At 36.9% G+C, this 16,232-nt stretch overlaps 2 protein-coding genes across 2 annotated transcripts; both read right to left on the reverse strand.

The window, feature by feature from the left end:
- Positions 1-477: 477 nt before the first annotated feature.
- Positions 478-9,804, reverse strand: LOC117391263 (aminopeptidase N-like). The gene is made up of 21 exons (XM_033989007.2): positions 9,610-9,804; positions 5,811-6,523; positions 5,509-5,651; positions 5,301-5,425; positions 5,100-5,226; positions 4,704-4,858; positions 4,283-4,396; positions 4,061-4,204; positions 3,595-3,660; positions 3,373-3,438; positions 2,823-2,998; positions 2,442-2,518; positions 2,215-2,348; positions 2,083-2,138; positions 1,814-1,961; positions 1,639-1,730; positions 1,432-1,542; positions 1,160-1,327; positions 943-1,083; positions 752-833; positions 478-681 (listed from the first exon to the last, which is right to left on the reverse strand). Exons 2-21 carry the CDS (start codon positions 6,410-6,412, stop codon positions 529-531), a joined length of 2,880 nt encoding a protein of 959 aa, XP_033844898.1. The 5' UTR covers positions 6,413-6,523; positions 9,610-9,804; the 3' UTR covers positions 478-528.
- Positions 9,805-9,935: 131 nt separating this feature from the next.
- Positions 9,936-13,926, reverse strand: ap3s2 (adaptor related protein complex 3 subunit sigma 2). Its single transcript, XM_033986163.2, has 6 exons — positions 13,724-13,926; positions 13,357-13,448; positions 13,013-13,124; positions 11,727-11,798; positions 10,934-11,041; positions 9,936-10,678 (listed from the first exon to the last, which is right to left on the reverse strand). The coding sequence occupies exons 1-6, from the start codon at positions 13,790-13,792 to the stop codon at positions 10,553-10,555; spliced, it is 579 nt and encodes a 192-aa protein (XP_033842054.1). The 5' UTR covers positions 13,793-13,926; the 3' UTR covers positions 9,936-10,552.
- Positions 13,927-16,232: the final 2,306 nt, after the last annotated feature.

The following is a 16,232-nucleotide window of genomic DNA, read 5'->3' on the forward strand; positions in this document are numbered from 1 at the left end:
TGCATATGCCTTAGCAAAGACCCTTAAGTATGCAAAGGACCTGTAAACAGTGACACAGATTATTCAGAGCTTTTATGACCATTTGTGATCAACAATAACATGACAAACATGAATAGTTTGCCCATTGTCCTTTTTGTAGACATGGAGAGTGTGGACCATTTACTGGCCTGACAAATGACAAATGGTTAATTTCTGTAAAATGTTTACACAAAACAACAGACAAGTACAAATATAGTACATGGTATATACAGTTGTACTGTACAGCATAAGGTCACTTGTACTGAATTGTCAATGTGATGTACATTTGGTCTATAAAGAAGTACAATGCAAAACAAAATGTTCCATGATGACATTGTCACATTTACACACAGTTACACAAGTGGAATATGAATAGACAACAAAACATTGCCTGCATTAAGTTTACTTCCATGAGATAAACAAGATGAAACAAAATAAACAGTAATATCTGCATTACTTTATCCATATCACACTGACACACCGTCCAAATGCTACAGAGCTGTCATGTCTTCATGCTGATTCATCAGTGAGCCACTGGAGCACTTGAGCTTTGTTCTCTGACACCCATTTAATGTTGGCTGTGGTTTTCTCTATGGCCTGCTCCATGGCCAGTGTGGCCGATCCAAATCCAATATCTTCGTTGTCTGCTTTGAACTTCTTAAGCTGCAAAACAAAAGTACAATGTGAAAGAGATCTGAATATTTCGCTAAGAAAAACCCTTTCTGTTTTGCACCTCCTCCAGCTCAAATTCTGTTGAGAATCTCCTTGTGATTCCATTAATGAGTCCAGCAAAGGAAAATGATCCTCTTCCATACCTAATGCACAAAGGCACATTTTTGATGTAATGTTCTGTAGTCAGTTATGCCGTAGCATCTGCAAATTTTGAGAGAAAAAATATTCATAAAAATAATAATAATAACTCACTGCTCAAAAATATATCTCCATCTGGCTCTGACAAAATCCCAGGCAAGAGGCATTCCCACAATGTTTCTGGCAATGTACAGAATAGTAGCAGTAGCATCCTGCTTTCGGATTTTGGATGGGTTGAGCGAATACTCCAGATATCTGTAATTATTGAATTTGACATAACAAACATCATAAACAAGGTCATGACTTGTGACTCCACAGATACCAGCTTTACCTGTTTAGAAGCCAAGGGGTCTGAGTACAAGCCATGGCCTCCCTGAGTCTGGATGCCTCAGATGCCACAGTTGCATTTTTGTACATTGTCCAGGCAAAGTCCCACTCTTCATGTCCACCAAATGCTATAGCATAACAATAAACCGTGCTTTTCAGGTTTGGGTGGATCCTAAGAGAGGTGAAATCACATGATGAGCATGTGCGTGCACACAGGCCAAAGCAGTTCATTTTCCCTGTTTATGTGATTCCAGATTACATGTCATGAATACTCACGGATTGTGTGCAGGATTTCCCATCCACTGTTTAAACCAGTTTTTGGTGAGTTCTCTGCAGCCTTCTACACCCATCTTGCAGCCCATGCTAATGGCATTGATCTGATTATATCTATATATAAGAAAGAAAGTGCATATAGATTTTAACTCTAATATTTAAAGGTGTTTGCTTTTAACCTAATCTCAGGTAAAGGCCAAGAACTCTTACTGGTCACCGTGTGCAGCTGGCACTTTGGTCCAGTTTTCAGTCAGAACTTTAAAGTGCTCATACAGCGGCTGGATTTGTTTCTTCAAATAACTCTAGCATAAAATATTCATTAGAAGTGATTTCATAGCCATCTTTTATTATTTATATACAAACAGCGTAATTACAGAGTGCTTACCTTTAAAGCTCCATAGACCTCAGTGCGATCGAACATGAGGATATAGTAGTTTAGGTTTCTGAGTGCTGAATCCCAGGGGATGTATCCCATCTCTTTTGACAGATATTTTGTAGTCTTTAAGGCCAGTGTGGTATTAATAATCTTGGCCCTGTGAAAATAAATGTTAATGTTGATAATTATGTCAAAAATAATGATTATAATAACAACTAATAAATATCAAAATGTTTCATCATTCAACAAATTATTGGTTTATTGATTTTTATTTTTACCTTGCAAGGTTGAAAGCATCATCTATGATTTGAGCTCTGTTCATTACGGATAATGCCTGAAATAAGAGAAACAAGTTCATAATACAATATGTTGAATTACATAAATACAGTTTAATAACAACATAGACCTACCTGATGATTGGAATTGAGCAAGGCGAGGAGACGATCCCAGTTTTCGGGATCATAGTTCACTCTGAAGTAACCTGATACATTGGTGTTTGCTAGCACCCAGTCGTTTCCAGACACTCTCATGTTGTCGTTCGTATCTGAAATACGCAAGTAGACATCACAAAGCAAAATAAGTAAAATATATAATGAATTATTACCTTGACTCTATTCAAATGTGCATGATACTGAACCTGTCTTTTGGAGTAGCCAGAACTGCTGTTGATCTATACCAGATTTCATCCATTTAATAGGGACAAACCATATGTATCTAAATGTTACAAAAATAAAATTAATGGAAATCACTAACAAATATAATAATAATAATAAGCATGTACACTTGTGAAACATCTCACACCTATGGGATTATTGTGATCATTGTGGGTATTTGCAAATTAGTTTCACAGTATTTTTAAAATATTCCCATTCATTGACTTGTGGTTGTGTGTAGCTTTAGTTGCTCTAAGAGCAACTTATATGACAATGTACTCATATGTACTCTGTAAATGTTTGAAGATTGAATTCATTATTTCTTTTACATGGGACTTACAAGAAAAGTTAAAAGTGATTCCTACTTAAACTGTGATGGTCTCTCCACAACTGAATCTGGATCCAAGAGAAAGTGTTTTTGGGTAATGCTTCCAGTCCGAGTGTCAATAGTGACCACAGGAAAACCCATTTGTAAAGTCCAGCGGTTCATGATCTCATGAACAGTGTGTGGGATATCCAGACCAGGAGTTTGGTCAACAGCCTGAAATAAAACAATAAAACAATTGCATAATGTATGTGTGTGTATGTGTGTGCGTATGTGGGTGTGTGTGTGTGTGTGTGTGTGAGGGGGGGGATTCTTATCTTTAATCTTTTTTATATTATAGTACATGTGATCAACCTTTTTGATTGTTGCCCTGCTATGATACACTTTGCTGTATGGCTGTGTGTGCCACATAACATGACACAGACTTGTGTAGTCCTTAGGGTCTTCTCTGTGCACATAAATGATACTTGCAGAGCCAACATTCTCTGTGGAAGTTTAATGTATAACCACTGACAGGTTATAAACATAAAACTTAAACTAAAAATAATTTATCATTAACTTGCAAAATTCAGTTTTTAAACAAAACTGACCTGTTGTAGGTGGTCCCAGAGGTCTGTGTAGACCGTGTTTCCAAAAGCAAATGTATTGAGGTAGGACTGTGAAAACAAACATGGCAAACATTTGTGGCTTGATTCTGGTTAGTGGAAAAATAAGAGTCATGTTTATTGTAACAATCCTACAACTTTGACCTTCATGACCACAGTCCCGTCATGCTCTGACATTTTACAGAAAACTGAATATGGTATACTTACACTTAGTCCTTTGGCAAACACAGGCTCACTGAGAAATTCAGACAGCATTCTGAGCACAGCTGCACCCTGAAAACAAAAAACACAAGAGTTTGGTTGGTTCAATACAGTCGAAGAAAGAGTGGTATAAACACACTATCCTAATAGTGCAGTGTGGACTAGGCATATTGAGCAGATTTGTCAAAGGGATGCTAAAACAATAATGACACCAAAATGGTACAAATGCAGTAATCACCCTGTGTTGCCTCTTGAAAATAAAATCGAGGGGCTCAGACTCATTGTAGTTTTCTATTTTTCAGAGATACTTTTATTTAATCTGTTTACCACAAGAAGTGTTCTAGTTCAACAGTGCCCCCCAGACAACCCAGTCTGACAATGATAAATGTGGGTAGAATCATATGAGAATATTTGAAGGCATACTATTTGCCAAAAAATAATTTAACAAGAGTCTGAAAACCTAAAATAGTACCTTGCTGTAGGAGATGGTACTAAACATCTCACTGATTTGGGCTGGTGTACTGACTTCCTCTTCGGCACAGGACAGCGGATGCGAAGAGGCCAGGGCATCTACTCCAAATACTCCATGTATGTCATACAGGAGGATTTGATCTTTCTGCAAACAATAACACATATTGCATTTGTGTAACCAAATGTTTTATCTGTGATGATTATGTCTCCCCAAGTGCCTTACAACATTCCAGGTGGGTTGAACATAGTCAGCTCCCAAGTATTCCACATATGATGCAAAGCCCTCATTCAGCCATAAGTCATTCCACCAGCGCACTGTCACCAGATTCCCAAACCACTAAAAACATTCAAATGATGAAGAGTTAAATTTTCCCCAAAATACTTGTCATGTGTGAAAATGTAGACTCTGTAATCTCCATGGAGCCAAATATTTCCTATGTATATACAAGTTATGCAATAATGCAGCGTTCAGTGACTACATTTCCCAGGTGAATCAATATTTTTTCAAGAAACGGGTGACAGATTTATGATTCTGAGAAAAAAATGTATTTCTCAAAAGTCCAAAGAATTGTGACTCACTCCTGTACTTGCAATGACATACAAAAACGAGAAAATTACTTGGCATGAGGTACAGCATTGCTCACCATATGCGCAAGTTCATGGGCGATGACATATACAATTCTCTCCTTGTTCCTTGTTGAGGATATGATGGGGTCATAGAGTAAAGCTGTCTCTCGGTATGTTACTAAACCCCAATTTTCCATCGCTCCAGCATTGAAGTCAGGCAAAGCTATTTGATCTGCCAGAGAGAACAGTCACAAAAAGGAATGCACGATAAGTTAGCATTATCTGCACATTCTAACACATTAATCAAGAAACAGGTTATTATTGTAACATCCAGGCTGATTTCAATGTCACCAAGATGTCTGTTAAACCTAACATCAAACCACAGATAAAATAACTTTCAAATACTTCTCTATCTTCTTGACCTCTGCTGGAAAGGAACATACAACTGTGCAAATGACAGATGTTTGTCATACCTGACTTTCCAAGTGGATATGCTGCGTTATAGTAGCGCTCATAGAATTCAAGGATGGGGCCTGTAACATTGAGAGCGAAGTCTCCTTGCCCGTCATCAATAGCTTTTCGGCGGGCCCAGATACGGATCTAAAACAAAAATATATTTCATTTAACAACCCATAATGATCCAAATTTTGACCTATGGAACAAAAAATTCTCACCAAAACACCTCTCTGTGTTGATTGAATGTAAGTAAAGTCACAGACGATAAAGGCCAAAAGATAAGTAGACATTCTGGCTGTTGGCTCAAATTTAGTTTCTAGACCAGAAATAGTGTTCACAGTGTCTGTAAAATGAATAATATCACAACTTAACTACTTTACGATCCTGTAAGTGATGACATAATGTTTGTATTAATATAAAACTGACCGATTTCTCTGCCGTTGGACAGAGCAATGGTGCCATGACTGTGAATAATGGTGACATTAAAGACAGCTTTCATGGCTGGTTCATCAAAACATGGGAAAGCTTTTCTGGCATAAGTGGCTTGCATTTGTGACGTAGCAGCAATCCTGCAACATTAAATGAAACATTAAAACATCAAAGTGCATTAATTATCATGCCATATCATAACAACACAGAAACATGGGTTATACATGGGCCATCGTGTCATGCTTTATTTTCATCATCCTCGGAAATTTAGACGCAATATATGCCTCTCAAATACTTACTTTGTTACACCATTCTCAGTGTATTCACTCCTGTAGAAGCCTTCCAAGTCATCAGCCAGCTCACCCTGAAATACAGTGTGAAGAACATATGTACTCCCCTCTGTTAGGGCGTTTCGGAGCTGCAAAACCAAATAGTGTGTTTTTGGTACAAGCCATGACCTCTCTATAGCCGGTGCAGAGTGATGCTCAGCAGTTAGCACGGCCAAATGCCCATCAAAACTAGTAAGATTAAGTTTGTTGCAGTGAATGATGACAAGGTCTGTTGCTTTCACACATTTGAAAACTACATAGGAATGTCCAGTGAAAATGTACAATCCATCTTCATTGGGCTCCAGTCTGGGCCATAAAGTCACATTGTAAGAGAGAGGGAGCAAAGAGTCTGGAAGTCTGTAACGATCCCATGGCTCCTTCTCGGTGGAGGGGGTGGTAGGTATTGTCGGCGTACTGGTATTGTCCGTTTGGCCATGTCCAGAGTCATCCCGGTTCTTTGCTCGTTCCTTGTCATATGCAACCGATAATGCGATGATCGTGATTACTGCGCATATGGCCATAAGCAGCAACCCCAATGCCACGTTTTTACTGATGTAGAAAACTTTTCCCATGGCTGCTTCAGAGCCGGACCAAAGTACTCTCAGAATGTAATCCCCTTGTACTGCAGTTGTCTTCCCTCCTCAGTTAATGGTTGAAGAATTAACATGGCAGAAAATCATCACCTAAGGACAAACAAGTAGATCTTTTGTAATTTAAGTGACCTTTAGAGCAGTGAAAGTCAGAGTTAAGCTTAAAAAAATGCCAAAATAGAGAGAGATTTTTATTTGAATGAATATGCAGTAGTAGCCTATTTAATTATATCATTCTTTTTCATGGAGGTTTGGTAAACTTATTTATCTTATGTTATTTTAGTTGTACTTTTTGACACAGCACAATATCAAACACAGTGGTGGAAGGTAACGAAGTAAAAATAATAAAATACTGTTCTTAAGTCAAATTTTTAGGTATCTGTGCTTTACTTAAGTACATTTTACAGTGGATACTTTTAACTTTTACTTCACTACATTTGAGAGCAGGTATATGTACTTTCTACTTCATTGGACTGAAAAGTAAAAGTACTTGTCATATGATTTGATGAGTTATTTTTGCCATGTTCGTGGTAAAAACCTGAGTAAAGTTTTTGAGTTTAATCTTTAGCTTTGAGCAAAAAAAAAAAAAAAAAGAAGACACTGATCCATATTGTTACTGTTGGCCAAAATATGTATCATTTCTTTAATCAATTTCACTACATTTAACACTTTAACAACGTAACAACTTTTGAAATACTTTTACTTTTTACTCTGAAAATACACTTTTAAACAGGTACTTAAATACTTTTACTTAAGTAGATTTTTTTCATGTGATAATTTTACTTTCACTTGATTAACTTTTTACCTCTGTATCTGCAGGTTTTTCAACAAAACTGAGTACTTCATTCACCACTGATCATACATGAACAGATAGTTTTGTGTGTTAAAATATATATTCCAGGTTAAGATAGCATTAGTTATGGTCTAAAATATTGGGAAATGTTCAAATACATTAGACTTTCTTCTTTAAAAGGGTTTCAGGGATAACAGCTAGATTCTGGTACTATAAATGTCACAAAGCACTTTTAGCCTTAACAAATTTGCATCGCTCTTCATAAAATATATTTGTAATTAATGGAACTGATTTCATAACACAATCCAACTAAAATGCAGACTAATTACTCTTTGAGATGTCATAGTGAGTATTCATTAGAAAAGCATGCCATGTAGTGAAATGGTTGCCATGCCATAAACCATCTCTGCCCCAACCCCCAATAATGCTTGAGGTGAAGTCTTGGAGCAGGGTCTAATTAAGGTCTTAGGCACATTGCGGAGCGCTAGTGGAGGAAAGAGGAGGACTCTACACGGATCATCTCACCCAAGAGAGAGAAGCAAGTCTAAATACAACTCTTACTTAAGTTATGATGTTATGGTTTATACAGAGTTAATAATATACTGCAGATAAAAGTCAGTAGCCTGTCGCTGAGTTTCAGACGTTATCACAACATTCTATAGGTCAATCATATTTAATACAGATTTAGCTAAAATTTATATTGTTAAAATACTGTTTTTTGTTGTATCACGATCAAAGAGACGACTATATACAGTTTATGGGGATGACACAAATCCAAAGACTACCCATTGGCACTGTACTAAAAGTGCAGATTGCTGAGGGTGCAGAAGTAACATATGACAGTTGCAGGTGTTTCCTCCAAACTGTTATTGTGGGAGGATTGCTCTTCTTTATGAGTCACAGGTCCTATTGTGTACTAACTGAAATCTTTGTGACCTCAGTGCGTTGAAATAAGTCACTTTTCAACATATGCTTTTTGAGTTCATGCCATAACACATGGGGTTTTCTAATAACAGTCCTGTTGCAAATTACCAGATGTTGCACTGTTAATCATTTATCCAAGTTTGCGAATTGAGCCAAAAAAACATATTTGTGTGTGCTGACTGGAAAAGAAGAGTTTTTTTTGGGTTAGTATTATCATGTTGAAGTTATGTTTTTAAGCATCAAACACATCTAAAGTCAACTAGGGCTGTACAATTCATCATAATTTAATCAAAACCGCAGCTTGAACTGACACAATTATCAAGCCCCCAGTTGCTGCAATTACCTAGATAATGTCCTCTGCAAATAACAAAATATCCTGTGTTTTTAAAGAAAAAAATCTGTACCTGTAGTTTAGACCTCTGTAAACATGTCCTGAAATGCATAAAATTCTTGTAGTACTTTATGTTTCATATTTCAGCTTTTTTTCTTAAAGTTGTTTACAATGTAATCCTACTTTTTAAACATTGCAAGTCTAATTACGATCACAACAACAGTTAATTGCAATTAGATTTTTTTCCCCAAAATTGTACAGCCCTAAAATCAAATGTCCAGGAATTCTTATTCTCTGTCCAATCCTGTCAGGAAATAATGCATCCTGTGTCATGTCACTATTCCTCATGCACAAAATATACACGTGGGGCTGTGCTTTTGTCAAGGTAAAGAGGACTGAAACAGGCAACACTTTCATTGTGCCAGCAGAAGGGGAGATTATCTTGTGAGTGGGAATGTTTATCTTGGGGGCCTAAACTCACATATTTTCATGGACTAAATAATGACAACAATAGAGTCATGTGACGCTTAATTGTTTGTGCTGTTTTTTTAAGAGACCCCATTTGACATGTCTAGTCTATGTGCCTTAATCCAAACCTGTCGGTTCACATGTTGTAGTAAAACTGTTCTATTCACATCTGGAAATAACTACAACTGGAAAACTGCCACTTAGTGCCAAATCTTTCCCAAAAAAGCATTGTTTTAGCCAGACAGATCCTATGGGGAGTAATAAATAGAACTTTATTTAAGGATAGACATTGTTTGCATGGAAAGCATCTGAAACCATGACCTACATGATCTATAGGGTCGATAAGCGTTGAATCACTCCTTCCACAAGCTGTTAGCTCGCATCTTTTTCAGTTAAAAAATAACCCACTTTAAGTCCAGCTGAAGCCAAGATGTCTGATTGAACGGAACATTTATTTCTTAAAGGAACTCTTCATTTGATAGTCACACCATTTCAACCTTTTTTTTTAACCTCACATTTTACTCTCTTACTAGCAGACCATTTCTAAGAAAACTATTTAAAATGTAACAATGAGCAAAAAAAAAAACCCCAAAACAAAACAAAACAAAAAACAAGAGTTCTGGCTTGTAGAGATTGCTAAAACATAACAGAAGCAGTACATACCAAAGCAATTGAAGCCGGACAACCAACTGCAGGCTGTGAAGCAAGTCTGCCTGGGAATGAAGTCAAAGCTGATGTAAAACCCAGTCTGCATCTGTGAGGAGGGAGGAGGAGGGAGGCGGTAAGAGCTACCACAGGTTTTTCCTGGGGATCAAGGGCGGGAACCCAGTTTCCCAAAATCTTTCCCTACATTTGTGGGGGAGGAATGTAATGACATATAAACAAAAGCGGTATTTTGTCATTTTTTAGGGGAAATCATTTTCAGACTTGATGAGTAAGAGACATTAGATCTAACTTCCTGTCTAGGGAGAAATAAACTCTACAGACAAGGTAAGAATTAGAATTTTATTTGAGTGGAATGAATGTGGATTAGACACCATGATACATTTCTGATAACTTAATATAATTTACATTATAAACATTCACTGAAAATGATTGAAACAAATGATCAAAGGAACATTTCTATTATATTTGTTTTAGCACATACATTTGGCTACATCGAAGAAAAATGTACAGAAATTATTTTAGAAATCACCCACATGTAATAAAGAGAACTGAAAGCTAAGAAAGAGAAAAATAAAAATGAAGAATTTGAACAGTTACGTATTACACGGAACCCCCCCAAGTCCCCAATAAGTAGCAACATCTTCAAAACTTTAGATGATGCGTTGACTTAATACATAAATTTATGTTATGATATACTCTAATATAGGGAAATGTTTCATTCAATAAAAGTGACATACAAATATACATTACATTAGAACCAGTCTTAAACCTCAGTCATCCCATTATTGTGCAACTGTGTCAAATCAAGTATTCAGTACATTGTACAAAATAAAAATCCATCGTTATCTTTTGTACACATCAATATGTAAATGGAAGAAATATGTTCAGTAGTTTGTGAGTCCATATTCCAGTTATTGGGAAACATATCCAATAGATATATTCAGAAAGGGGAGAGGCTGGGAACCTTGATATTAATGTCTCCAATGTTAATGTTGCGGGGAATCTCAGGCAGGTTCATATTTTTCACAGCTGAGACAGCTCGAGCTGGAGCTGCTGACAGACCTCCCTGAAAATAAGAACAAAATAAAACAAAAAAAATCAAGCATTGAACAAAAAGGCCTGTTCCAAATGCCATTTGAATACCCATAAAAATTCCATTAGTCCAAATAGATGTTAGGTAGGTGAACCTCGTTTGTCTACTCTATACATCATGTCAGGCAGCTGTATTCTACATTAAATGCATTCATTTATTTTCTCAATAAAAATAAACTGTAGAATACCAGCCACAGTCAGTATAAAAGAAATGGTGTTAAATACCAACCTCTGACTTCTCCATACGATTCTGTACCTCCACCTGAGCTACAATTTCATTCATGTTGGTTTCGAGCACCATGCCTCCCATCACCACCTCCTGCAAGATGTAATGGACCTACAACAAAAACAACCAGGTAAAACATTGTGGAGTTGGAGCTTTTGGAAGCAAATGTCCCCTTGTAGGTTAGTAAGAGTTACAGTGTCTAATGCCAGGTCTCTGGAATGCAGTTCATTAGGGGGCAGTTTTAATTTACATCTGTAGACAGTAAGCCTTCCCACTTCTGAACAAAGACGTTTTTATATGTTGTCCACAAACTAAACTTGTGATGTGCGTCAAGAACTGCAATTTTATTTACTACTTGCACCGGCATCTGACTAAAATATTTCCTATGAATAAAATATAAAAAACACATTTGATAAAAAATAATTGCACTCAAACAATCCCCATACAGACCACCAACAATGCTACATGGTGGTTAACCAATACTTTGTAAAAGCTTTCTGGTGAAAATATTCCAATCTTGGGAACATTCCTGAGGCCAAACCCCACTGCACCACATGACATCAATTTCCTGCTGGGAAAATTCAATAAAGATGGCTGAAGACATATCTGATTAGTTTTCCGTAACACTTCTATGTGTTGAGAAAAGAGAAAGCAGCAAGCCAGTACAATTGTCAAAAACTCAAATTATTAAGATGAAATCATATAATTGTTTTTGGGGTTTTTTGCCTTTGAAGAGTAAATTGTTATTATATAGAGCAAACTCATTCAGTTTACAGCTGGGATCGTACTAGCTCACCTTGTCCATGTGAAATATGAGGTCCAGTTCACACACATTTTCAAAGCACTTATCCAATGTCTCCACAAAGACCTGAAACAAAAATGAATAAATAAATGTATATGTCCTTAAAGATGACATAAAGGTGAAACCAAAAGTTTACATACACTATAAAAATACATATATGCTTTTTTCTCACTGTCTGACATGAAATCAGCCTAAACTTTTCCTGTTTTAGGTCAATTACGATTACCAAAATTATTTCTATTTGACAAATGCCAGTAAATTTACATACAGTAAAAACACAAGTCTAGTGGAATTTAAAGATGCCTGAAGGTGCTAAGTTAATTCAATGTTCAAACAATTATGTGCAAGTATAAATACAATGAGAATGTCTAACCATCATACCGCTCAGGAAGGACAAGGGTTCTGTGTCCCAGAGTGCTTTGGTCCGAAATGTGCATATCAACCAAGAACAATACGGGGGGAAATACAGTGGTGGTAGCATCATGTTGTGGGGTTGTTTTGCTGCAGGAGGGATTGGTGCACTTCAAAATATAGATGGTGTCATGAGGAAAGCCAGGTCAACTCAAAGCATGGGAGCAAATGGGTCTTCCAAACGGACAATGACCCGAAGCTTACTGCCAAACTAGTTGCTTAAGGATAACAAAGTCATGTGTGAGCAAGGCAGCCTACAAACTTGGCTCAGTTACACCAGTTCTGTCAGGAGGAATGGGCCAATATTCCTGCCAACTAAGGATATCCAAAAAGTTTGATCCTAGTCATACAATTTAATAGGCAATTGTACCAAATACTAATGAAATGTATTTAAACTTCTGACTTTGAAGAAAGTAATGAAAAATTGTCTTAAAAAATCAGTCTTATTTCATGTGAGACAGTGAGAAAAAAAAGCATGTGTGTCTTTTTATATAGTCTATGTAAACTTCCAGTTTCAACTGTATTATGCTATTTTTGGTTATTTAGTATTAAAGAGTTATTTGACATTGTTCAGTGTCCTGTTGTATGGGCTTTTATGTTTGTTCGTTTTTATACAATTTTTTTTCTTCTGCTTTTGTATTGTGTTATGTTAAGGACACCCTCGGAAATCTCAAATAATAATAATAATAACAATAAATGCATTGCAACAATACCTTGAACAGAAATGCAAATGAACAAATCTATGTGCAATATTTCTTACATAACAGCCAGTAGTCAAAGACAGACCTGGCTAAAATGAATACGTTAAAATAATATTAGGTTAAATGGTCTGCCACCTTTTTAAATGTATGTAAAGAAAATGAATAAACCTGTATAAGGTCCAAAATGCCAAGTTCACTCTCAGATGAGTCCACACAAAAAACAAAGTACAGTGTGGCATAATGACGGTAAATCAGCTTGTAGTCCGAGCCGCCGATGAGGCTGGAAAAAAAGGTCAACACAATGAAATGTTGCTGACAACAAGAGTTTATAGAAAATGATGTAGTAGTGGCATGATCAATGGCACCATCTAATGGTTAATGCTGACATTACAACCAAACAGCTCCGTTATATTGGCAGTATCTGAGAGTATGATAGTATCTTTGCATTGGCAATTTTACTGAGAAAATAAAGGGATATTCAAATGTATCCTTAGCTACAAATATTAACCCACCTGCCTCCCTCCAGGAAGTTGCAAACATTGTCATCTCTCTTTGACACTAAATGGAAGGTTTCCCGAATAATCTGCTGTTGCATATCCTCTGCCTGCAAACATAAAATATAAGGAAAATGAAACACTTTGTGTGCTAAATAGCCTCTATCCAAGGTCCAAAGGCACCACAATAATTATCAGCGCAAACAATGGATAGATGGTAGCTGTTATGTAAATTGAGGCTATTTTACAACAAAACATAATAAAGCTAAGCTATTGTAATCTACAGAATCGTTTCAATGCCAACACAGTTCACCGTATATAAAAGCCACATCAGATTATTATTTTTTTTTAGCCCGAAACATAACGTTAAGCTTAGCATACTTACAAAATATTGATAAAAACGGATGAGGCGAGGTTTGCCATGGTTATTGAATATTAAGATTGCCTTAATCATTTTTGTTTAAAAAAGAGATTTTATATGTTCTAAATACAAATAGATTTTAAAATAATGGCATTAACCAGTAGCTATTTGGCTTCGAAGAGCCCGGATGTCAACATCTACATCCGGTTCTTGTCTCCATATTCTTTGCTCCACCTGAAACATCGAATTAAATACTTGGTTCCGGTAGTGGCAGTCTCTAATAAATCGTTCTCTTTTATCTGAAAATGCTGTAATTGTTGTCGTAAAAAATATGATTGTGAAAACACAGCGTACTACTTTACTTGTTTGTAATTGTAAAAGTTATGACCGTAGTGATAGTGAATGTTTTATAGTGTATAGCTGGCTATAATATTATATCTATTCTGCTGACACAATTCTATTCTGCTGCATTAGTCCTCTGTGCTGTCTTGTCTTTCCTTGATTAGGCCGATGATGGCAGAGTGGTCAGAGAGCTTCTGCAGGAGTCTGCTGTCCATGCTGTGTCTGACACAGTCCCTGGCTTTCACAAACTGGGGCTGGTTTGTGAGGTAGTCAAGAATTCACTCTGCCAGGTCACAGTCCAGACCAGCTCTCTCCAGCTTCTCCCTCAGGAGCAGGTTGTATGGTGTTGAAGGTGCTGGAGAAATTGAAAAACAGAAAAAATTTTCACAGCACTGCTGGGTTTCTTCAGTGTGTCCGCTGTTGTTGACTTAATTGGCTGTGTCTGACCACTATATACATCTCAAGATAGTTTGAGATGTCTTTCGTTTGAGATGACTTTCTTTGGTATTTCATTCACAACAACTGCAATCAATTCTCAAATCAAACTCAATTGGCACAGTAAATTAAACGTGTATGTAGCTATTGCCTTACTAATCTTCTGGTAAATATTTCAATAAGTAGATACATATTTTGGATCTAGTGACAACTTAACAGTGGTTAAGTTGTCACTAGTCACAAGTCAGTAAATATGGTGTGTCCACATGGTACATTCTACAAAATAAAAAAAAAAAATGGGAGCAATATATAAACTATAGCTTATTGTTGTGTTGAAGTATGTTGCAGTAACAAGGTGTAGCCTATTATCAAGCTGTGTATTCAGTCATACCCCAAATGTTGATATTTTTCCTACCCCACAGTAAAAAGTCTTTAATAAAAATAAATAAATAAATAAATTCAAAAAATAAATAATGTATACTGCAATATATGTCTATAATGGCATTTATTTAATTTAGTACACATGCCTGCAATATAAGTTGCCATTATTCATTACTGGACTATAACAAGGGAATGCAAATTAAGAAACTATGGAGTCAACTAAATTTGGATTTTGTAAATGTTTTTTGGCATCACCTCATTGTCAAAAAAGATCCCACTACTGCCGTAGAGCTTCCATGTAGCTTTAAGTGAGCGTATAACAGAACACTTACATATTTTGGCAGTTCTGTAGGTTTGCTTATTTCTGTAGGTAATCAGGCTTCCCATAGTAAATGGTCAATGCAACGTGACACCCAGACTTCCCTGTTTGTTATTCTCACAAAGCACCAGTAGATGTGTGTGTCAGTCATCCAAGTATGATCCATAGTTGCTATGATCTATGTACCAGTAGGCCTGTAGTTGACTGTCCCCGTTATGAAATAGGGAGACAATACAGGTTACACAGTACAGGCATGATGTCCTCTCATCTCTGAGTATTTGCTAGCAGACAAATTGCAGCGTTCTGGACATTCTGTAAGCGCTGCAGGGAGCCCTGGTCCAGCCCCACATACACACAAGAATTACAGTAATCCAGATGTGACGTTACAAATGTCTGGATTAGCAAAGAGCCTAAACTGAAAGAAGCTGGACTTTACAACAGAGCTAATGTGCTTGTCCACAATCACCCCAAGATTCCTCACTGCAGAGCGACAATAAGAGGACACAGGACCAACTACACTGTCATGCCTGTCATAGTTAGTTTGGCCAAAAAAGACAATCTCACAATTTATCTAAAAAAACATCACCAAGGGGAAGCATATACAGAGCAAAGAGGGCTGACGCTAATGTAGAACCATGGGGAACACCGTACCCACACGTGTCTCCAGGTTGTACATAAGGCTGCTGTGATTCATCATGTTGAAGGAAGTTGATAAGTCTAAAAGCAAAACAAAACAACTGCGGTTTTCCCAGAGTCAACAGTTAATTAAAACTCTTGCCAATCAATTAGTTTACTAAAAAGGAGGCATGGTAAAAGCTCTTAAAATTATTACATATCTCTGTGTGTCCGACTCAAACTGTACACAGAGGACTAAAAAAAGCAGGAGAGTTCAAGTAAAAACAGCTATTTATGCAGAAACAATGTAATCATTCTGTCGTTGTGTCCTTAGGCAAGACACTTTACCCACATTGCCTAGTATGAAAGTGGTGTGTGCGCGAATGATAGGTGGTGGTCGGAGGGGCTGATGGCGCAGATTGGCAGCCTCGCTTTCGTCAG

This window comes from Periophthalmus magnuspinnatus, chromosome 3, assembly GCF_009829125.3.
Source record: "Periophthalmus magnuspinnatus isolate fPerMag1 chromosome 3, fPerMag1.2.pri, whole genome shotgun sequence".
In the NCBI taxonomy this organism is placed as follows: domain Eukaryota; kingdom Metazoa; phylum Chordata; class Actinopteri; order Gobiiformes; family Gobiidae; genus Periophthalmus; species Periophthalmus magnuspinnatus.

What these genes read in the sequence shown, in the direction of transcription:
- LOC117391263 (XM_033989007.2), bottom strand. Translation starts at nt 6,412, where the DNA reads ATGGGAAAAGTTTTCTACATCAGTAAAAACGTGGCATTGGGGTTGCTG. An exon ending in TCTGGGACCACCTACAACAG is followed by an intron (nt 2,999 to 3,372) that starts GTCAGTTTTGTT and finishes GTTTTATTTCAG; the next exon opens with GCTGTTGACCAAACTCCTGG. An exon ending in GATGCTTTCAACCTTGCAAG is followed by an intron (nt 1,962 to 2,082) that starts GTAAAAATAAAA and finishes TTATTTTCACAG; the next exon opens with GGCCAAGATTATTAATACCA.
- ap3s2 (XM_033986163.2), bottom strand. Translation starts at nt 13,792, where the DNA reads ATGATTAAGGCAATCTTAATATTCAATAACCATGGCAAACCTCGCCTC. An exon ending in AACTTCCTGGAGGGAGGCAG is followed by an intron (nt 13,125 to 13,356) that starts GTGGGTTAATAT and finishes CTTTTTTTCCAG; the next exon opens with CCTCATCGGCGGCTCGGACT. An exon ending in GCATTTTGGACCTTATACAG is followed by an intron (nt 11,799 to 13,012) that starts GTTTATTCATTT and finishes TTTTTGTTTCAG; the next exon opens with GTCTTTGTGGAGACATTGGA.